The sequence below is a fragment of the Balearica regulorum genome, chromosome 1 (assembly GCF_011004875.1).
Source record: "Balearica regulorum gibbericeps isolate bBalReg1 chromosome 1, bBalReg1.pri, whole genome shotgun sequence".
Taxonomy (NCBI): Eukaryota; Metazoa; Chordata; class Aves; order Gruiformes; family Gruidae; genus Balearica; species Balearica regulorum.
Window position 1 is genome coordinate 174,151,254 of NC_046184.1, and position 23,610 is coordinate 174,174,863.

General features: G+C 40.0%; 1 protein-coding gene across 2 annotated transcripts in view; it reads right to left on the reverse strand.

The window, feature by feature from the left end:
* PIBF1 (progesterone immunomodulatory binding factor 1) overlaps positions 1 to 23,610 on the reverse strand; it is a 127,193-nt gene that overhangs the window by 49,726 nt on the left and 53,857 nt on the right. For both annotated transcript variants that reach the window (XM_075741690.1, XM_075741691.1), the window contains exon 11: positions 1,531 to 1,696. In XM_075741690.1, coding sequence (XP_075597805.1) covers positions 1,531 to 1,696 — 166 coding nt within the window. The remainder of the gene's footprint in view (positions 1 to 1,530; positions 1,697 to 23,610) is intronic.

Consider the following 23,610-nt stretch of genomic DNA (forward strand, 5'->3'; position numbering starts at 1 on the left):
GATACTAAAATAGGTGAACAGGATATGATACATTTTTGAAAGATAATAAATTCTAAGCTTGTAGAGATAGAAAGGTCCAAGTCATTCAACTCAGCTACACTGGGTGCAGGTGCCCCAGCACTGGCAGCAGCGGGGTCTGCAGGGGCCTCTGTGAGGAGAGGCCGGGGCTGCCCCATGCCAGACACAGCCGGTTCCAGCCGGCTCCAACCCACCCACCGCAGGGCACGACTCAGCCGCCAGCTAAGGTGGGGGCATCTTGGAGAAAAGGTATTTAAGAAAGGGAAAAAACCTACACATAAAACATGAGGATTGAGGGGGACAACTGTGTAAGGAACAATCCTGCAAACACCGAGGTCAGTGCAGAAGGAGCGGGGAGGAGAAGCTCCAGGTGCCGGAGCAGAGATTCCCCTGCAGCCCATGGAGGAGAACGTGGTGAGGCAGGTTGTCCTCCTGCAGTCCATAAAAGACCATGCTATAGCAGATATCCACACTACAACCCACAGAGCACCGCATTCTGCAGCATGTGGACATGCCCTGAAGGAACTGCAACCTGCAGAGAGCCCAAGCAGGAGCACATTTTCTCCTGAAGGAAGCTGCAGCCCATGGAGGATCCACACTGGAGCAGGGTAAAGGTGTGAGGAGGAAGGAGCAGCAGAGAGGAGCTGTTACGGACTGACCCCAACCCCTATTCCCCATCTTTCCCCGCACTACGTGGAAAGAGGAGTCAGAAATGAAAGAGGGAAGTTAAACCCAGAAGAGAAAGGAGTGGGGAAATATGTTTTAGTTTTTGTCTTTGTTTCTCACCATCCAAATCTATTTCAATTGGCAATAAGTGAAATTAATTTTCCCCAGGTCAAGTCTGTTTTGCCCACGATGGTAGCTGGTAAGCGATCTCCCTATCTTTATATCAACCCACGAGCTTTTCCAGCTTATTTACCCCCCCGTCCTCTCAAGGAGGGTGATTGAGAGAGCGGCTGGGTGGGCATCTAGCAGCCAGCCAAGGTCAACCCACCAGAACAGGATTTGCAATGTTAGGTCTTTTCAATGCTGTATGCACCATGCTCTCCTTGACTTCTTCAGCTGTAAAAATTTGTTCCAGAATTGTGTATCATTAAAAACTATTTTCATTATGTAACAATCCTATTACAAATCCTAGCTTTTAATAATGATACTGAATTCACCATAACTGTTCTGGTATAACTGTCTTCTTCCCTACAATAATCACAAGGACTGACATGAGTAGCTTTGTGATACAAGCATATACATACCTCCTATGAATGAGGTACTGTCTTCAACATCTCTCCATGAGAAATTGTTTTGTCTTCTTCCTCCCCTCTAAGTCTTGTTTTCCATTGAACTGGTCAAACTTAATAAGCCTTGTCATTAGATTCTGCTTCAGCAGAATTTGGTGGAGATGTTACTTCAGCTGCGTATGTTCTTTGCTACTTTTTCCCTCAAGTTTTTGTGTTTTAAATTCTAACTGAAAACAACTATGTAATGCCCTGAAAAGTGTCTCTTTATATAACATACCTCCAGCTTTCTCTGGTATTTCTCACATTCCATTTGGCACTGTGAAAGATTCTTAGCTGTTTCTTGTTGCATGAGTTGCACATGTTCACTTTCAAAGGACTTTAACTTACTTTGGTGAAGAAGTTCAGCTACTTTGCTTTCTGTGCCAAGCTGCATTTGTCTATACCTAAAAGAAAAAAAAAAAAAAAGAAAAAAAGAAGTTTTGATGATTCCCAAATAAACAAACATAGAATACATGCTAGTCCTATTCATTATAGGTATAAATTTCAGAAAATAATACATTTTTTAAGAGTTTAATAAGTATTAGTATGGTTATCAATGTAACTATTGTAACCTGTATTTGAAACATCATTAAGAAAATTCAGTACCGTAATGACAACAAAACACAGTACATGGAAAACACAGTCCATGGCTTTTCTGAATATGTGGTTAATGCACAATCAAATAACAATGACCTTACAGTATACCTTATTTTTTAAAAATGTTAGATCAATGTGAAACTCTTTCTTGGTTCACAACTGTATGCACTGAAGTCTTTTCATAGGAGAGATACTAAGGAGATGTCGTCTTCTGTCTTCACCACCATGTGTTACATGTGATAGGGAGAAGTGGTATCAGGTATCAGTGGTATCAATGGCACATCCCTTGGGATATCCCTTTGGGATATCATGGATATCAGCTACACTGCTTTTTCCCATACCCAAAGATACGAAGAAATGTCAGAGCACAATGGTGTGTTAATTTCCACAGTCATTCAGAACCACAGGTCCTTCTTAAAAAGCAGAAATGAAGTATATTTTTGAGAATGTCACTATAAGGTAATAATAGGTGACAGATGAATAATATTCCACTTACTTTGCAATTCCATGCTGTTGCCTGCACACTGAATGCTGACTACTGTTCTAGTACCTCACCTCACAAGGAACATAATACAACTGGTAAAGCATCAGAGAACGGTAATAAGGATTACCTCTCACAACCAGCAACATCATGCACTTACTTACACAGTTGCGTTGTGTGGAAAAAATTACTTAAGCAAGCTGGGACTCTACAGCTTGGAAAACAGATAATGTAAAGAAAAGGAAGAACTAAGAGAGGCCTGGGACATCATGAGTGGCATGGAGAATGAGAATAGGAATCAAATGTTTTTTCCAATAGATGAACAGGAAGGCACCTCATCAAGCTAGCAGATGCAGAATGAAAACAAATAGAAGTCATTCTTCACACATGAAAGCTGTGAAATTCCTTATCATAGGATGCTGTGGATGCTAAAAATTAACGCTTACTCAAGAGGATACTGAACAAACTCAGAGACACAGCAGAGAAATCCTTTGACAACTATTAAATGCAAGATGGTACTTCTCACACAGAAGTCACTTAACAACAAATTGTTAGAATCCCAGATAAACCTTTACTCTAACCCAGCATGGCTGTTATGTTAGCTGTCATTTGTCAAAGAGCAGTTGCAACACAATTCCATCCTATTTAGCACCTGATCTTTAGGTGGGATTGAGAGTGTTTAACAAAACCAAGGGGATTACTTCAAATATTTTCCCTGAGGATTTCAGATGTAGGAATGTTTCTAAAGCACAAAGAGGAAGTAATTTTCACTGGAATTAACTTGAACAGAACAAACAGGTGTCATTATGATGCCCTTTATAATCATTCTGTAGACATCCGTGTATGAGTAAACAGTCCAATGCATGACTGAGATTGTTCCCACGCAGGCTGTGTAAGTAAGAATTGGAAGTTCTGCCTACTGAGCTTATGAAAAGGTCGCTCTTTTTAAAACAATTTTCTTTTTCAATAGTACGACATTTGTTCTCAGAGTTACTGCACTCAAACTGCTAAATACCAATTACCTATCTGGTTATCAACTACAGCTGTCAATTTTGCTTGAGGATGCTTTTCAGGTGCTGATACTTAAAGTATTTCATCACTGCTCCCTGACTGTATGTTCCTATTTTCATTTTACCACACAAAAATAGTTTCAGCACTCTTACATTCTCCACACTTTGTACATGATTGGCTGCAGACATGACACTAAATCTGTTCTGCTATACACATTGTTTACAATGGGAAGACTGTTTTGTTCCAAAATGAGTAAGTCTTCACAAAGATACGTGTCATCCAGCCAACTGATGTGCAATACAACATACAAATGAAATTTATCTACAAGTCATATTTATTGACTTTCAACAACAAATTCATATCTTCTGCTTTCATACAAAATAGATGGCAATACCTTCCTGTACACAGCTTCAGACCTTAAATTAGTCTGAGGTTCAATGATCTGTTCTGTATAGAGCTTACACATTGGAAACATGCATAAACATAGGCTATGCATACTTCTCTGTACCTACTCTCTATACTTTCCAGAGAGGCCCGTAGTTCTCTGATGATTTTGTAAGTCTACTAAATTAGCTGGGTGCTTCCAGAGCATGTTTATCAACCCAATCATGAACAGTAACTTCAGAAAAAAAATTTGTACTTTGTTTTGGAAATTTTAAGTAGCTTACATGTGCACGATCTGTTTTGTATGGTAAGAAGAGTCAGTTTTCTTTTGACTTTAGCACACTGTTGAGCTCACTACTAACTCCTCCACTGTAGCACCACACAGAGTTCCTTTGTCGTATTTGCTTCTACTTGGCCAGATAGTATCTCTGGTTTCTTGGCTACTATTTCAGCACAAGTGTGTGTGCATGTGCATACAGAGTCATGTAACACAATGTCAAAATACATTCCTTAATCTCCCTAGATGGTCTCTAAGGGGGGGAAAAAAAAAAAAAGAAAAGAAAACAAAACCACCCTGTGCTATCATGGAAAAAAATAGTGGAACGTGGGTGTGCAGGATTTTTCTTCATCGAGAAGTTTTAGCAAACTCGATACAGTGAAAGAGGAGAGGATTTTGTCTCACAGAAGAATGAGGGTTGAGAATGAACGGAAAATTCCAGATTGAGCTAATGAAAAAAATGGAAAAAAACCCACATGTCAGAATCATCTGGAATGAGGTCGCAGATTCATTATGTCTCTGAGCCATTAGGATGACCAGTCAATAATGTCTGAAGTTTGCTAAAGCAGAGTGACACAATGGTTATCAAAAAGGTTATTTCTAGAGCAAAGTAGAAGAGAGAATACTCAAAGAGGGACTCAAACTCTGGTTTGTAAGGATAGTTTTAAGATTTTTCAGTCAGAGGAGTCTGTTTTTGCAAATGGCGGATAATGATATAATAACTTTTCAAAATCTGCATACCATGTGAGTAAACTGAAAGATTTCATGGTAAAATCATGTAGTCTGTATACTGAAGAAAGTATGGCAGCCAACTGTTTTTGAATGGAGAACTACAAAACACACCCAGCACAGCCTAACCTAATATTGATATTCAAAGAGCTCTACCACATATGTGTGTAAAGTGAGACTCACTTAACATTTCCAACTTCTTATAAGCACCCTGTAAGTACTGAGATAGCAAACCTAACCTATTTTTACCTAACAGAAACAGACTCTTTTTACCACTGTCTATCCCATTGACAAAACCTGAGATGTACAGCAGCACTCCTCAAAAGTGTAATTTAACAATTAAGTACATCAGAAGACTAATTAGAATTTGTAAAATTAAGCATTCACAAAGTAGAAAATCCTAGTATTAAGCTTGTTAATAGGAAAGAATGCCAAACTAGTAAATACACATAATACATCTTCCAAAGGAAGTCAAACCAAAATTATACAAAACACCAACCCTTTCTAATTTTGCAAAATTGATTATACCAACCTAAAGCTCTTTAGGATATATTTTAGACATTATTTTCAAGTTTGAAAATGGAAAAAACCCAGTAAGTTGTGAAATCATCGTGAGTCCACAGGTAGGTCAGTTCCAGATCTAAGATCTTTAGAGTAATTACAATATACAAATGTCTGTGCTTTGGTTCAGTGCCAAATTTGAACAGAAACCTAAATGTCCTACTGCAAACCTCTTGCTTCCAGCCCCAACATGTCCCCTAATGTTCCTGCCCTCCTCCCTCTCTGTCCCAGCACCAGCCTAGATTTCTCCTGATTTCCAGTTCTATTTTCATTCTTTCTACTCAGGGGATCTGTTTTCCATCTCACCTGTGTTACTAGCCTATTCATAGCTTCCATTCCTATCCTGTAGCCCTACTCTCCATCTGCTGGTTTTCTTTCAACTCCTATATCACCCTCATAGTTCAGCATCCTTCATCAAATCCTACCCATACTTCGTTCAACATGAGGTTCAAATTCCAGCTTAACTTCCTCACCTTTTGCAACAGAGTCTGGCTGTTAAGGCTTCTTCACTTCCAAAAATCCCAAAGGTAAGTGTAAAAGTACAGAACAGAATCTTCCTTAACTCTTCAATGTGCACTTACAGTCACAAAAGGAGTAACGGCAGTTTAGATAGGCCTAAATTAAATTCAGTCATGTTACAGACATGTCCATACACTGTCCATACACTGTCCATACCTGTAGCAAACTGTGAGACTCCAAACGTGAGCACTCAAAGGATCTTGTTTTGACTGGTTCTCTTTTTGATCCTTCGTACTAAAAACTAGTTGGCTTGTTTCTGAGAACTCAAAGATTGCCCATGAATTGAGTTCACATGGTACCCACTAAGTAAGTGAAAACGTAGGATCTCTGATCCTTAGTTTCAAATGCTTTCATTGATCAGCTTCTGAAGCACTGAACATGAATTTGATGCATCATGTATCTGACTGGTTTCATAAACTTCAAGTCTGTTTTAATATTTACTACAAAATGGGTAAAAACCTGACATTCTTCATTTAAATACATGTATTTTAAGGAGATTATTACAGTGACTGTATAGGCATGTTCAGTCTTTTGTACCATTTATTGTTTCATTAATGTCTATCAAATATGTTAAATTATTTCACATCTGGACTAAAATAACAATGCACTTAATAACAACAAATTTAAATACCTTCAACAAAAGAAAAAAAAAAGCTATGAGTATAATCATAGAATTATAGAATGGTTTGGGTTGGAAGGGACCACAAAGACCATCTAGTTCCAACCCCCCTGCCATGGGCAGGGACACCCTCCACTAGACCACGTTGCCCAAAGCTCCATCCAACCTGGCCTCGAACACTTCCAGGGAGGGGTGTGTTGGGTTTGCGTGGCAAGGTTTTGGTAGCGGGGGGGGCTACAGGGGTGGCTTCTGTGAGAAGCTGCTAGAAGCTTCCCCTGTGTCTGACAGAGCCAATGCCAGCCGGCTCCAAGATGGACCCGCCGCTGGCCAAGGCCAAGCCAGTAAGCGCCTCTGTGATAACATATTTAAGAAGGGAAAAAAACCAGTTAGCTTTTGCAGACAGAGAGAGGAGTGAGAAGACGTAAGAAATTTTGCAGACACCAAGGTCAGTGCAGAAGGAGGGGCAGGAGGTGCTCCAGGCACCGGAGCAGAGATCCCCCTGCAGCCCATGGTGAAGACCATGGTGAAGCAGGCTGTCCCCCTGCAGCCCATGGAGGAAGGATGAGGGGGTGTAGAGATTCCACCTGCAGCCCGTGGAGGACCCCACTCCGGAGCAGGTGGAGGCACCTGAAGGAGGCTGTGACCCTTCAGGGAAGCCCGTGCTGGAGCAAGCTCCTGGCAGGACCTGTGGACCCATGGAGAGAGGAGCCCACCACCAGCCAGAGCAGGTTTGCTGGCAGGACTTGTGACCCTGTGGGGGACCCCTGCTGGAGCAGTCTGGTCCTGAAGGTCTGCACCCTGTGGGAAGGACTCACATCAGAGATATTCGTGGAGGACTGTCTCCTGTGAGACAGACTCCATGGTGGAGCTGGGGAACGATGAGAGGAGTCCTCCCCCTGAGGATGAAGAAGCGGCAGAAACAACACGCCATCAACTGACTGTAACCCCCATTCCCCGTCCCTCTGTGCTGCTGAGGGGAGGGGCGGAGGTTGAAGCCAGGAGTGAAGTTGAGCCTGGGAAGATGGGAGGGGTGGGGGGAGGTGTTTTAAGATTTGGCTTTATTTCTCATTCCTCTACTCTGTTTTGCTTAGTAATAAATTAGATGAATTTGCTCTCTAAGTTCAGTGTGTTTTGCTCGTGACAATAAGTGAGTGATCTGTCCCTGTTCTTATCTCAACCTGCAAACTTTTCATTATACTTTTTCTCCCCTGTCTAGTTAAGGAGGGGGAGTGATAGAATGGCTCTTGTGGGCACCTGGCCTCCAGCCAGGGTCAACCCACCACAAGGGGGCATCCACAAGTTCTCTGGGCAACCTGTCCCAGTGCCTCACCACCCTCACAGGGAAGAATTTCTTCCTTATATCTAAATCTACTGTCCTCCAGTTTAAAGCCACTTCCCCTTGTCCTTTCACTACATTCCCTGATAAACAGTCCCTCTCCAGCTTTCCTGTAGGTCCCCTTCAGGTACAGGAACGCTGCTATGTGGTCTCCCCAGAGCCTTCTCTTCTCCAGGCTGAACAACCCCAACTCTCTCAGCCTGTCCTCTTAGGAGAGGTGCTCCAGCCCTCTGATCAGCTTTGTGGCCCTCCTCTGGACTCACTCCAGGAGGTCTGTGTCCTTCTTATGCTGGGGACCCCAGACCTGGACACAGTACTCCAGGTGGGGTCTCACAAGAGCAGAGTAGAGGGGCAGGATCACCTCCCTCGAACTGGTGGTCATGCTGCTTTTGGTGCAGCCCAGGACACAGTTGGCTTTCTGGGCTGCAAGCGCACACTGCCAGCTCATGTTGAGCTTTTCATCAATCGATACCCCCAAGTCCTTCTCCTCAGGGCTGCTCTCTATTCTCTGCCCAGCCTATAGTCGTGCTTGGGATTGCCCCAACCCATGTGCAGCACCTTGCACTTGGCCTTGTTGAGCTTCATGAGGTTCGCACGGGCCCACCTCTCCAGCCTGTCAAGGTCCCTCTGGATGGCATCCCTTCCCTCCAGCATGTCGACTGCACCACACAGCTTGGTGTCATTGGCAAACTTGCTGAGGGTGCACTCGATCCCACTGTCCATGTCGCCGACAAAGATGTTAAACAGCGCCGGTCCCAGTACCAACCCCTGAGGAACACCGCTTGACGCTGGTCTCCACTTGGATATCGAGCCATTGACCACAACTCTTTGAGTGTGACCATCCAGCCAATTCCTTATCCAGCGAGTGGTCCATCCATCGAATCCATGCCTCTCCAATTTAGAGACAAGGATGTCATGCAGAACAGTGTCAAATGCTTTGCACAAGTCCAGGTAGCTGACGTCAGTTGCTCTTCCCTTATCCACCAATGCTGTAAACCCATCGTAGAAGGCCACCAAATTTGTCAGGCACAATTTGCCCTTAGTGAAGCCATCTTGGCTGTCACCAATCACCTCCTTATTCTCTATGTGCCTGAGCATAGTTTCCAGGAGGATCTGCTCCATGATCTTGCTAGGCACAGAGGTGAGACTGACCGGCCTGCTGTTCTCCAGGTCTTCCTTTTTCCCTTTTTAAAAATGGGGATTATGTTTCCCCTTTTCCAGTCAGTGGGAACTTCACTGGACTGCCACGACTTCTCAGATATGATGGATAGTGGGTTAGCCACTTCATCCACCAGTTCCCTTAGGACCTGCTGATACATCTCATCATGTCCCATGCACTTGTGCACCTTCAGGTTCCTTAGATGGTCTTGAACATGATCTTCTCCTACAGTGAGCAGTTCTTCATTCTCCCAGTCCCTGCCTTTGCCTTCTGAGGCTTGGGTGGTGTGGCTCGAGCAAAGAAGTTGTTGAGTACCTCAGCCTTCTCCATATCCTGCGTAACCAGCTCTCCTGTTCCCTTCCAGAGAAGGCCCCATCTTCCCTAGTCTTCATTTTATCACCGACATACTTATACAAGCTTTTCTTGTTACCCTTGACATCTCTGGCCAGATTTAATTTTATCAGGACTTTAGCTTTCCTAACCTGATCGCTGGCTGCTCAGTTAGTTTCTCTGTATTCCTCCTGGGCTACCTGCCCTTGCTTCCACCCTCTGTAGGCTTCCTTTCTGTGTTTGAGTTCATCCAGGAGCTCCTTCTTCATTCATGCAGGCCTCTGGGTGTTTGTGCCTGACTTCCTCTGTTGGGATGCATCACTCCTGAGCTTGGAGGAGGATTGAATAATGATTAAACAGAAGATGAAACTTGACATCTACAAATTGTTTAAACAATGAAAAAAATGTTTGCTGAAATAGTCTTCACTTAAAATTTGTTTTCTCCAAATAACATGCTGAGAGTTTTTTCAGCACAGTATTCCTGTTTTAGACTGTTATTAAAAAAAAATCCAGAAACATATTCCTCTTTTAGATTATTAATACAAAAATCCAGAAATGCATTCCTGTTTCAGATTGTTATTTAAAAAATCCAGAAACATATAGCTTAAATGGTAAAGGGTAAAAATGATTTAACATGCAAGTTATTGTCAGATGTTACAGTTGCTTCATATCAAGTAATTAAGCATACAGTACTTTTGCACATGGTTTAGTAAAATCTGTTGGAGAGAGAAAGCTTAGAAGCTTTGTTTAAAGCTGCTTGCTTCAAAGCAGAATTTTCTGTTTTGCAGCATTCTAAGCATTTGTTATGTATTGGCCTCTGATCCTCATTCTGTCGAAACAACTTCTTGGAGGCAACACTTCCACATACTATTTTGCAGTTTGTAGGAAGTGCTAGTTCCAAACATCCAGATTCAGCGAGATAAACAGCTGTTTTACACTACCTGTTTTACACTACCAGGACACTTAAACCCCAAATTACCTATGCAATAAGTGGAGTTCTTCAGTATCTAGAACCCATGGACTATTTCTGCCCTAAGTAAACTAATGCCCAGTGTACACTAGATTGGACACTTTTCCCTGCAGTGTCTGATGAGAACGTTCATACTTCCCATGTATTCTTGTGTCTTAAGTCAAAGAAAGAAAGAAACAGGTAGCTGCTGCGCAGATCTTCTCACTGACCTGTAACACAACTGGTAAAGAGCAAAGTTAAAGGTGGGGTTGTAGAATATACATATAAAAGGCACATCTTGACGAATTACTCTAAAGGTAGCTGCTTATCTTTGTGTTTATTCCACTAGGACAGCTACAGTGACCCAATAACCACAATGAGTGTTCCATCTCTTTTAAGAATTGGGAGAATGAACATTACAAAAGATGAGTCTGCTTTAGATATATCTGCTAAATCATGCTGACTGGCAGGGACTGAAATCCATTTTTGTTTCCTCATCTCTGAACTATGCAATCATGTTTCCTTTTATTTGACTCTGTGAAACTTACGATTTGCTCCTGCACTGAGACACAGCTTCAACAGTAATGGTAGAGACTGCTTCAGCCTAGCCTAGCCTGTGCTTGGGACTTATATTTCAGTCATGAGGATTTCATAGTAAACCTTCACTAGGGAGTTTTCTCTCAATCCTGGAGGTCTGATGGACATTCAATCCAGTCTTCCACTTCCTGAAAGTGTGCAGTTACTTTTGCGCTACTGTAAAAAAGATGAGCAACTCCTGTCATGCTTTTTTTTTAAATGAAACAGGATGTGGTTGGTACTCTGTGTTAATTCATTGCTGCTGATGCATGCTTAGTTTGCTCAGAGTCACTTGCCTAGACTGTTATTACTTGGTTTAAGCAATCAGCATCTTGAGTTAAGTCTTTTGTTATTTGATTCAATGAAATAAACACAAAATCTATTCAAATAACCTAACTGAACTTTATCAGTATAGAGATATTAATAACAGCATCTTGAACAAAAAGAAAGGGTCTGAAGAAACCAATAAGCATATAATAATGAATGTGATACAATTCTACCATTTCCTCCTCAAAACCTGTTTTTTATAGACATAAATAGGAGAACAGAGACACCCCAGTAATTTTTAGGCAGCTAATGGCAGTTGCTTTTCTCTTTGCCTATACATCTTAATCAAGATGTATATCCTTGTGTTCTCATTTATGTTTCTGGGGATGATGAATTCTAAACCTATGAGAAACTGTACAAACACGAAACATTGAAATCATCAGTATACACGGTTGGTTAGAACACCTACCAGATCAGGTATTTCAGGAGATGTAGGCACAGACATACCTAGTTTGTGAATCCAAAAATGGAAATTATCACCTCACAAGATCACTTGAATAAAATATCAAAATAACTCCAAAGAAAGATAAAAGATTCCTCTTTTTCAAACAGGAAGCGTATTGAATGAGTTCTCTGAAGCCTAGTGAAGAGATACCAAAGGAAATAGCTTCACAGAATTCTCCTAACAACAACAATCTAAAAGGGAAACATAGCCAAGCTAAAGGATGCAGACACCAGCAGCTCTACCTCAAGCCAAAAGGAGTCAGAAGCTGAACAGTCCTATTGTTTCTGGCACAGCCTGGACACACAGCACAAAGCTCTTTTGCATCTGTGTGCACTAGCACGTAAAATGGCAAAAGCATCTGTATTAGGTTTGCGTGGCAAGGTTTCGGTAGCGAGGGGGCTAGAGGGGTGGCTTCTGTGAGAAGCTGCTAGAAGCTTCCCCTGTGTCCGATAGAGCAAATGCCAACCGGCTCCAGAACGGATCCGCCGCTGGCCAAGGCCGAGCCAATCAGCCACAGTGGTAGCACCTCTGTGATAACATATTTAAGAAGGAAAAAAAAAAACCCCAACTTGGGGAGAGCCTTTGCAGCCAGAGAGAGGAGTGAGAAGATGTAAGAAATTTTGCAGACACCAAGGTCAGTGCAGAAGGAGGGGGAGGAGGTGCTCCAGGCACCGGAGCAGAGATCCCCCTGCAGCCCGTGGTGAAGACCATGGTGAAGCAGGCTGTCCCCCTGCAGCCCATGGAGGAAGGATGAGGGGGTGTAGAGATTCCACCTGCAGCCCGTGGAGGACCCCACACCGGAGCAGGTGGAGGCACCTGAAGGAGGCTGTGACCATGTGGGAAGCCCACGCCGGAGCAGGCTCCTGACAGGACTTGTGGACCCGTGGAGAGAGGAGCCCACGCCAGAGCAGGTTTGCTGGCAGGACTTGTGACCCTGTGGGGGACCCACGCTGGAGGAGTGTGGTCCTGAAGGTCTGCACCCCATGAAAGGGACCACACTGGAGCAGTTCATGAAGAACTGTAGCCTGTGAAAAGGACTCACATCAGAGACGTTCGTGGAGGACTGTCTCCTGTGGGAGGGACCCCACGCTGGAGCAGGGGAAGAGTGTGAGGAGTCCTCCCCCCGAGGATGAAGAAGCGGCAGAAACAACATGCGATGAACTGACCGTAACCCCCATTCCCCGTCCCCCTGTGCCGCTGAGGGGGGAGGAGGTAGAAATCAGGAGTGAAGTTAGGCCCAGGAAGAAGGGAGGGGTGGGGGAAAGTGTTTTAAGATTTGATTTTATTTCTCATTGCTCTACTCTGTTCTGCTTGATAATAAATTAGATGAATTTTTCTCCAAGTTCAGTGTGTTTTGCCCATGACGATAGTTGGTGAGTGATCTCTCCCTGTCCTTATCTCGACCCACAAGCCTTTCATTATACCATTTCTCCCCTGTCTAGTTAAGGAGGGGGAGTGATAAAGAGGCTCTGGTGGGCACCTGGCCTCCAGCCGGGGTCAACACACCACAGACTCCAAACTTGAAAGTATGAGAAACACGCTGAACTGAGGTGGAACACACAACTGGACAAGCAGCAGAATTAACATGATTAAATTTCTCATTGCCTAAATGACATCTTTGCTCAAACAGATAAATACTTCAATTTTTTAAAAAAATTCACTTTGAAGTGACAGATTGAAAAAGATCCCTGCTCTGCAATATGGTTTTATCTATTTACATATTTTAATCCAAGAGCAAAAAACCTGAAGTATATTTATTAAAACCTCGTTATATCTTTAGTCACATTTTCTGTGCACACTATTCGCTATTTGATCTCCCATGGCATCCCAAACCATTAACTTTATTAAACCAATGTTTTTATCTCATGGTTTACCTCAGTCCTTGCAAAAATTGCCATGCTAACAAATCTGAATTTTGTACTAAATCAACAAAAAGGCAAGGAATAATAGATTTATCCCCCAATAATGTATATTGATTAGTGTAGAAAATAATTAATTTGAATTGTAACTGTGAGAGGTTTTGATATGAGAAATATATAACAGACCTGAAGAAAATGCCAGCAACGTCCTTGCTATAAAACATGAAAAAAAGAAAAGCATCAGCTTTTAATATTCCTCTACACTAAATTTCAAATTCGTAACATACACTTAGAATTGTCTGGCTTGATAATTTTTTCTGCTGTTCCTAATTATTGTTTTAAGCTACCATACAATTTCAATAATGATTCAACAACATACCTCCTTAAACCAAGTATTAGCTTTTCCAGAAATATTATTACTTCATGCAAATGTTCTTTAATAATATTAGTATTTGTGTTTCTGGAAGATAATTGAAATAAATTGCTGTTGTAGCAGATGAGACATACCTGAACAGATTTGAGGGCTATCGGAAGCTACAGAAATTGTTCATTACATTTTTATTATTGCACTACAAACATTGTTCTTCATTGCTCAAGCAAACTAAGAAATCCGAGTCAACGGTTACAGAAAGACTCTGAAACTGTTGCTTGATTTGTTTCTTCCTCTTGGATAAAACATAGAAAAATGTATCTTTTAAAATGCTCCACTCCCACTAGTCACAGAGGTTATTTTTCATCAGATATTCAGTTAAATCAATATAAATATTTTCAGTTCTTTCTTGTGATTCTGGATAGAGTGATTATTACTTGCCAGGCTGTTCTTTTGATTGCTTTTCATCTCTGACAAAAATTTGCAGAAGATAATCAGAGGAGATGGACATACCAGCTCTAAACTATAACACACAATGGTGTGTTCTGCACAGACTGATGCTCTATCCCTCAAACTGGAGTAACGGCACATTAACACATTATTCAGGGAGTTTTCAGAGTGCCAATATGTGCATGCAGTTTTACTTTACAGGGCTCAAATATATTTTGATGTAGCATTACCCTCTCAGTTCACAACTGGCCCTTAGCATATTTGCATACATTCCCTTCATTGAATATTCTAGGGCAGTAATTTTTCAAGGTAGCAGCTGAAACAAATGTGAGATTGATAATTAAATAAACTTGACAAAACTGTAACTAAATGACCAAATTTATGTGAAATTTTTGAGGTAAACAACCAGTCAATATTCCCAATATGCTGTAGATTCTCTCCAGGGAATAGACTTTTTTCTTTTTCTTTAATTAATCAATCCACACTAGTGCTGTAACTGTGAAAATAGAATACTTCATCCAAATATGCATGTGCATGTATAAGTATACATACACACAAACCCTAAACTCTGAAAGAAATCATAAAACCATCTTTGCTAAAGGTAGTAGATGTTTTGACTAATTTTTTTTTTATTATCTTAAGCCACAAACTTTAAACCTCTGCAGACACTGAAAAGAAGGTACTGAACACTTCTGATATACACATACTGGTCAAATTTAAACCATAAACAAATAAGGGGAAGGTGATTCAAGGAAACAAACTCTCTGGATGTTCATGTTGATAAAGTTTGTTACCTTTTCTATTAATTTACATGATATATTGTGAACACATCGATCTGTAAATTGCATATACTTTTCTCTCCAATCCTTTCCCTTTGCTACTCTTTCTACAAACTAGGTGGCATTTATTAAAATTATAACCCAGAAAATTAAAATTGGATTACAAAGATATTTTGAAAGAATATTATGAGTTATGCAATGGGTATACAGATATGTTGTAGTCCTATACACAAACTGCTGTAGAGAAAAGACAATTAACCATCTCATGCAACTTTGATAAAATTTTTGAAGTAAACTCAGAGACCGAAAGAGTAACAAAGATAACGGTCCAAATAATTAAATTCAAGTCACATTTTACACATTAGAAACATAAAAAATTCCACACTGTTTAAGAAAAGAAACTTAAATATCTATCAGCTATCTTATCCTTTACCTTCCACAATAGCATTTATTGTCTATTGTTGTATATGCTGCTGTTTCTCTGATTTAGTAGAAAATTCATTAAGATACTTTTAGATGTAAATATCTACTTAATACAAGGTAATTACTGTATGATTTTTAATCACATTAATGCAAAAAGGAAAAAGTCAATGTGAAATGATTGACAAAACAGCAGTTTATATAAGTGACAACAGCAGTACCGAAATGTCTCTCTCCTTTTAACAAATAAAATGTAAAAAGCACTAAACCCACAAATAACTACAAACAGAAGAAAAATGTTTGGAATGCCATATATCTCCTTCAAACAGTCAGAAATTAACATACAAATTTTTAAGTTCCTAATACCACAAATGTAACTTGTATGTAATTAATAGTATCAAAACTAAAATTCTATTCTATATAGTGATGAAAAAAATGAGCTTTTTGGATGATCAGCAAGGAAAAAATAAGAAAAGGAAATGTCATGACTGAAGCTTCTCAGAAAAGGACAGGGATAGAAATGAGAAGGTAAGGACAAGTCTTTTGAGATAGGGCTAACTGGGAGACTATCAGACAAAGCTCCTTTGACATCTGAAAAATAAAAGATATATGTAACTACTGTATCAGCAGAAAGACTACTCTCCCCCTCTATTTTCCCTCTGAAAGCCTGGCAGAGTAGGTCAGAAGGTTAGGGTTCAAACTGCCATAATGTAGCAAATGATTGGTATGTCCTTTATATCGCACATAACAGGTATGATTTCCTGATAAGCAGAGTTCAAAGTACAGGCATACCTTGTTATCTGTCAAGGATGTGTTCCTAAAAGTGCTACAGTTAGCAGTGATGGACAGCAAAGCAACTTCTCCCCAAAGAATTAATGTAATGGAGGGTCTTGGTGTTTGCAGTGACTTAAGAAATAAGCAAAATTTAAATACAAGAGGCCAGCATATTGTTGCATAATTTTTCATTTATTCCCCAGTAAAATTACCACTTAAAACAAGATCTCAACAATGCAAATGCAAAACAGAATTATTGAATAATTCAGGTTGGAAGGGATTTCAGGGGGTATCCAGTCCACCATCCTGCTCAGAGCAAGGTCAGCTATGAAATCAGACCAGGTTGCTCAAAGCTTTAGCCATCCCAAGGATAGAGACTGCCCACAGTAATGCTTGGCTGTAGTGAAAAAGTTTTTCCTTATACCAAGTCGGAATCTCCTGTTGCAACTGCTGGTCCTGGCTCCATCTTCCTGGTCACCTCCTCATAGGCACTGGGGGTGCTGCTGTTAGGTACTCCAGCAGCCAGATGGAACAAACTCCCTCCTCAGCCTCTCCTCACAGGCCAAGTGCTCCATTCCTGACCATTCTGGTGACTCTCCACTAGACTCACTCCAGTGAATCGTTACGTTACTTTTATTGGATGTCCCCAAACTGGACATCCCTTGATGTCTTGCCTATTCTCCTGCTAATACAGCCCAGGATGCTGTCAGGGTACACTGCTGGCTAATACTGAGCTTGCTGTTGACAAAACCAACATTTGTTCCCTTCAAAGACAAGAAGGATGATGTGTAGTCACACACAAGATAATTTGCACCTCCTTATTAGCATATGAATGCTACATAAAAGCTACTAAAATATTAAAAATCATGTACCAAAGTCTACTACAACAGTAATTCCAGCAGTTGCTTTAAAGTAAATATGACACCGGAAAAAATACATGGATTTCCATCTGTCTTTCAGAACTTCAAGGAACTTGCATTAAGCTGCCTGCAGGCCATCAGGCATGCTTCAGGGAAACTGGGCAGCTCAGAGAAGTTTTTGTTAGAAGAGCAAAGGATGGAAAGACACGATAACGATAGCAGCTAGCAGAGATGGGTCTTACATAATCAAAGGATACTAAAATGACTGACAGACAAGCAATGGGTAGGGGAGCATTACTGGATCTGTCTTCTTTCAAGTTTAAGATATGTGAAATATCCTTTGCTATGCAGTGTTAGTAACTGCAACCACATTAACATTACCATTAACGGGAAAACAAAGGAGACAGCGTGAAGACCTTTCTTCATTCATGTGAGTAAAAAACAAGCTCATCAACTGCACTTCAGGTTTAGAGACAACTATCAAATAATAAAATGTTGTGTACTAGTTGGTTTGTTACAAGTCTTAAGATGTAGATATCTGCATGTGTTATTATCCAGAACTGAAACATACATTGATTCTAAAAATTATTTTCCTGAACTGTTAAGTCCTTCAAATCAATCAGAGAAACTTCTGAAGATATTGTAAGCACAATAAACACACTTAGACAACAGCATCAATAGTGTAAGAAAATATGGAAGATACTCTTAGAGCCCAAATCAAAAGGAGCTAAAGTCACATTCTGCAAGCTTCAAGCAGAGTAATAAATGAATCCTGAACAGATACATCACCAAGCTGTTTATGACACTAATGAAACAATCTCGTTTATCTTAATTTCTAAGCAGGAAAAAGTCCAATGAATCTAAGTTTTCTATAAAAGAGTCTATCCCAATAAATTCTTCAGTTATCAAATTATCCTATATTACCTGCTGAGGCATGTGAAAAATGCAAATACTTAAAAAATGCAGTAACTATTTTGAAAAATAATCAGTTAACTCCAAGCTGTCTCCACTCTTGAGCATATTTGCTTTCACAACATACTTTTCTATATTTTATCAGTCGTCTGACAAGTTTAACATATTTTTTATAGACAGACACAACTTTGCCTTTATACAGCTTTTCCACTTTTTCTACTACTAAAGTTATTAATTTAAAAGAGTAGTATTATGGGAAGCAGTTAAAAAAAAGAGAAAACAAAATCCAGGTTTCAAAAGAAGAAAAGGAAGTCAGAATTCGTGAATTACGGGGATACTAACAGGCCGTGCAATAAAAGTTTCAAGCATACCTTCTAAGAAGAGTCTTAGATGTGGTATAACTATCAACTGGCTCCTGAAAGGCCACAGCAAAAAGCACTGAAATTTATTTATTTTAGTGCATATAATTCTTAGACTAATGAAGTTTTCTGTTTCTCTGCTTTCTCTAATTATGTCCAGCTCTCTTCTCCCTTCCTACGTATCTTTGTCTTAATTTTTGTATTTTCCTCCCATTTTCTCCATTCTCTCTCACCATTTAAACAGTTCTTTCTTCAGCTGAACCATCACAATCCTTGCAATAACCACATCTGAGAAACGTAATTTTCCTCCTCCTCCTTGTAGTGGACTTGAAAACAAATGTTTGTTCTTTTGGGTTTTTTACCCTAATGGGACTTGTAGACAAAACACTCCTGATCTCCAAATATTCCCCATTCCAACTGAGTACCTGAAGACTATAACCTTTTCTTTTCAACTGTTAGATCATAGCATATCAAAGCAGACATCTTTTTATTGTGGAATTGAAAGAGAAAGCTCCTGCTTGTGTGTTCAGTGCTTGTATCATTTCATCCCTGTCATCATCCAGTCCTTCTGCTAGGAGCCCTAGAATATGGCTATATCTACCATGCAACTAAAGAAGCAGCTGAAGATGTAATTCTTGTACTCACTGAACAGCAACTGGAAAGTTCCCTCTAACACAGCCATATTGTTAACGTTAACTGCTTTGATAAAAGAACCCATTCACTGAGCAGTATGTTAAAACCTGGCTTTGTATGCTTACGGTTTACAAGAAAGACTTCCACTGAATGGGGACTTGGATACTGATAGAAAAAGCTAATTTCCCTTTAAAATTTGAAGAATGAACTGTCAGTCTGACCATGCTAGTTAGTAGTTTTGTGTGAATACTTAGGTCATGACTGAAAAACAGTCTAGTTACTACTGTACTTCAGTTAAACTTATTTTACATGATGTGCAGTTCTTTTGCCTTCTTTATTACAAGGTTTAAGTAGGTGGAGGTGTTTAATAGTTTTCCACAGTATTTTAAACTCTATTCCTCTCTGAGCTCCATTCTCGGCATTCCATTCTTCCACTGTTAAAGTCTGAACCAGGTTGGAACCAGCCTCTAAGGTTAATCTAAAACCCCTTAATAGGCTAACAGTTCAACATGCCTTAATTCAAAATGGAGTCAGTCTTTTAGGAAACAAGAAAATCTGCTTATGGTCAGCTGTTTTTTAAGATGCAGTGTTTGTAGGTACATGACATTGAAGCATGCTTGTCTTAGCAATACTAACGGGGCACACAGTCTAATACTTGACTGCTGTTACATAAACGGGGTGGAGTTTGGCCCATATTTTCATTTCTTCCCAATCTCTGAATTCCTGGTAACCATAAATGGACATTGAAAGGCAAGCAATAGAGTGTACTGCAAACGTGCACATTGAAAACACACTTTAAAGAACAGTTACAGGTAAATTTGATTTCTGCTTCAAGACACCCACAATGTTAGTGTGTCCAGGCTGTATTCCCCACAAAAACACCATGAGTATGGGTGGGGAATCTCCAGTAAGAACTGCAGAATTACCATTCTGAAAGCAACATAAAGCCTAGAGGGTTTCAGGAGTTAAAACACAGCAGTGCAAATCTCAGGGGTGAACTTGTGCTGGGAACCATCACTGTGACACAGGCTCTAGTAGACTACGATAACAAATATTAGAGCTTTTTCATCCAGTGAGAAAGCTCTGAGACATGAAGGTTCCCTAGCATCGCTCTGTCACACACAACAAAGTATTTAAAAGTTCTGAGTTTATTAACATCAAATGAAAGCATGTCAGCTATATAAGCGGTGTAGAACTTCACTGCAGAAGAGTAAGAGGGAAAGGAATTCTTTTTGTTGTCTGAGAGTTAAGGGCCAAACATTTCAAACTACAGTTTGTAATGAAGCACCAGCCATGTTACCTCAAAGAAGTCAGCGATCTAGCCATAAAATAACTCAAGAATCTTACTGACTCAAAACACACACACGTTAACAAATATTTCCTCACATCAGGCTACCCAACGCCTGTGATGAGTAGGAAAACTCTACTTCTGACAATCTAGCAGTACTGCTGGTAGGGGAGGGATCTGAGGCTTACATGAAAAATCTGACCCAATTTCAAAGCAAAATTTTGAAGAATACTAGCAGTTTCCTCAACTTCTATGTAGAAAGTCTTACTCTAAGAACTTCATGAGTTATATTTCCATTAGCAGAATCCCCACTGTTACAGGGTGTTGGGAATTTACTGTACAGATGATTCTCATCAGCAAAAGCAACATAGGAAAAACTCTCAGTAGCTTTCCCAGCTAGGAAATAAAAAAAATCTTCTCATATTCATTCTTGATTTGTCCAAATTTAAAGAGAACGATTTACACTTATTTCCTGTTGGTGTCTAAGGTAAGATGACCAATCAAGATAAGATGACCAATCTTGTGTTATCTCCAAGTTCTTTGAAAATAGCTCTTAAATCATCACTCCTCAATTTAATTATCTTTTAAGTGGGAACAAGCAATCCTATTTACTAATGTGTTCAACACTCCTGTCAGCTGATGAACCAATTCCATTTGATCAGTTATTCCCAAGTGAGGAGATCTCATTTTGACTTTTGTTAGTAAATGGTACGAAAATCATGTCACCCCATCATTATTCATATAATGATACTGAACTTACAGGCAGAGGACTTTGTGAATATTTTTTCCTATTCTTAAGTTCCAGGAATATTGAAGTGTAAACTGTCCTCCCGAGTAAAGCTTAAGCCATACATCAGCAGGTTACTGGAATGAAATCATTGGGTGAGGCAAAAAGTCTCTGTTATGGGAGTGAAGATCTTAGGAAGTGAAGACCAAAAACACTTCTACTCCATCCAGGTCTCCTGCTTTTGTCAACAAGCTCAAAGACTCTTTCAGAAGAGACTCTTTCTGGAATTTTTAACAGCAGCTTTCTTTTTTTTGCCAATGTTTTGGACTTTGCATGAAATGTCCATTTTCCTTCTTTAAAGCCATGTAAGCAAAACCATGAGTGTCATATTTGAGAAAGTTACCTTCAATGAGAAAGCTACCGGTGGAGGTGGAGAAGTGAAGAAAAAGCAGAAATCACAGTAGAGTTCTGGACCTCTTGCTCTGTATCCTCAGCTTCGTGTTGAAAGAGACTAAGTGTGAGAATGTAGGACTGTTGATTATAGGTGACATGCATGAATAGTGATAAAGGAAATTGTCCTTTGACTTAAGTGTATGAATGCACATCTGTGGAGACAAATACCTAAGGGAATCAATACTTCATTAAAAAGCTGTTACTTCTGGATGAATGCTGCTCAGATTTGCAACTCTCTTGGCCACAGCAGGTTTTCAAAAAAAGGTCTGGGCTTTCACAGAATCACAGAATGGTAGGAGTTGGAAGGGACCTCTGGACATCATCCTGTCCAACTCCCCTGCTAAAGCAGGATCACCTGGAGCAGGTTGCACAGGATTGCATCCAGGCAGGTTTTGAATATCTCCAGAGAAGGAGACTCCACAACCTCTCCGGGCAGCCTGTTCCAATGCTCGGTCACCCTCACAATTTCAATAATGAAGAGCATTTTCCAAGACTCCAGTCAATACATAAGCTAAGCAGAACAGTAAATTAGTCTCCTCTTAGCTTTGTGCTGAAACTAGTAACAGTGTATGAGTAGACTAGTATAAAGTTAGGTCAGATACATTCAAAAACACAATGAACTGTGTATACGTAGTCTTAGATACAGCCAAAAGTAACCACAGACATCATCTTGTTTGACCCACATAAAACACAGGACTTTCCTGAATTAATTCTTGTTTGAATTAAAACATGTTGGTAGGAGTAAAGAATATCTGCTTTGAGAGAAACAGTATTTTAGATACATGCCAAATTCTGAACAGAGAGTATTTTGAAGTGGCCCATGGCTTAAACTGTTTGAATAATGTTCTTTGAACTTTCAGGGGAAATTCTCCCCTCCAGAGTAATAAAAATATCAAGCTAAATCAACTCTGCCTGTAACACCAACACTGGGAAGATACAGAATACATTTTATCCATCTTAAAATTGCTTTCTCAAAATAGAAGAAATTGTTCTTTATGAATCTCTGTTCCCTAGCCACAGAATATAACACAATTCAACAGAATTTGCTTGTTTATATAAAATATAATCTCTTTTAAAGCCAAATGAATTATTGGCTATTTCCCACTTACCACCACGCAAAATATTATAAATTAATCAAAGAATAAAAGTTGTTAGAACGGCAGAATCATACCTTTTTCACCCACTATAGATGTTACGGGTTTTTTTGCCAGTGACAAGAAATGTCTTTCTCAAGTTTCCTTGCTGGACTGTAAAGAATTACTTGTAGGTTTGTAAAGTTAATGACTTTCACAGATTTGAGAAGTTAGTACTTCTATGCCATCTTTAGGAGCTATTTCTTTTTTTTAATTCAGAACAACTATTTTTCTTATTTAGGTAAAGCCATACACATTTTTAGTATTTTAGGAACCAAAATTGTCATCGCTTAAGCACAATAGTGTGTGCCAGGATTTTTGGTACATTAAGTGCTACACTGTTGAGTCTGTGCCATCATAGGATCACAGAATTATTTAGGTTGGAAAAGACCCGTAGGATCATCAAGTCCAACTGAAAACCTAACACCGCCAAGTCCACCACTAAACTCTGTCCCTAAGCGCCACCTCTACACATCTTTCAAATACCTCCAGGGATAGTGATGCAACCACTTCCCTGGGCAGCCTGTTCCAATGACTGACAACCCTTTTGGTGAAGATAGTTTTCCTAATATCCAATCTAAACCTCCCCTGGCGCAACTTGAGGCCATATCCTCTTGTCCTTTCTCTTGTTACTTGGGAGAAGAGACCGACATTCACGTCACTACAAAATTACTGCTCTTGTGTTTCTACAATAGTGTGTATTAATGCTACACACAGTATTATTAGACTTGATGCTATATAATTCAATACTTCTGTCTTATTAATACCTTTCCTTTATTTTTTTAATTTCCATTTACTATATTATCTTACATTCTTGCTAAAAATGACAATAAATCTCATGTGACTTATTCTCTATAGCACATGGAATAAATTTAAAGACTCTGGCTGATCATGTCAACATTAAAATATGACAAATATGTTGCTTTGGCACAGTTAAGACAAATCCAGGCCACAAAAGTTTTGATTATGTATAGACAACTCCCCTCTTCACCTTTCCTTGG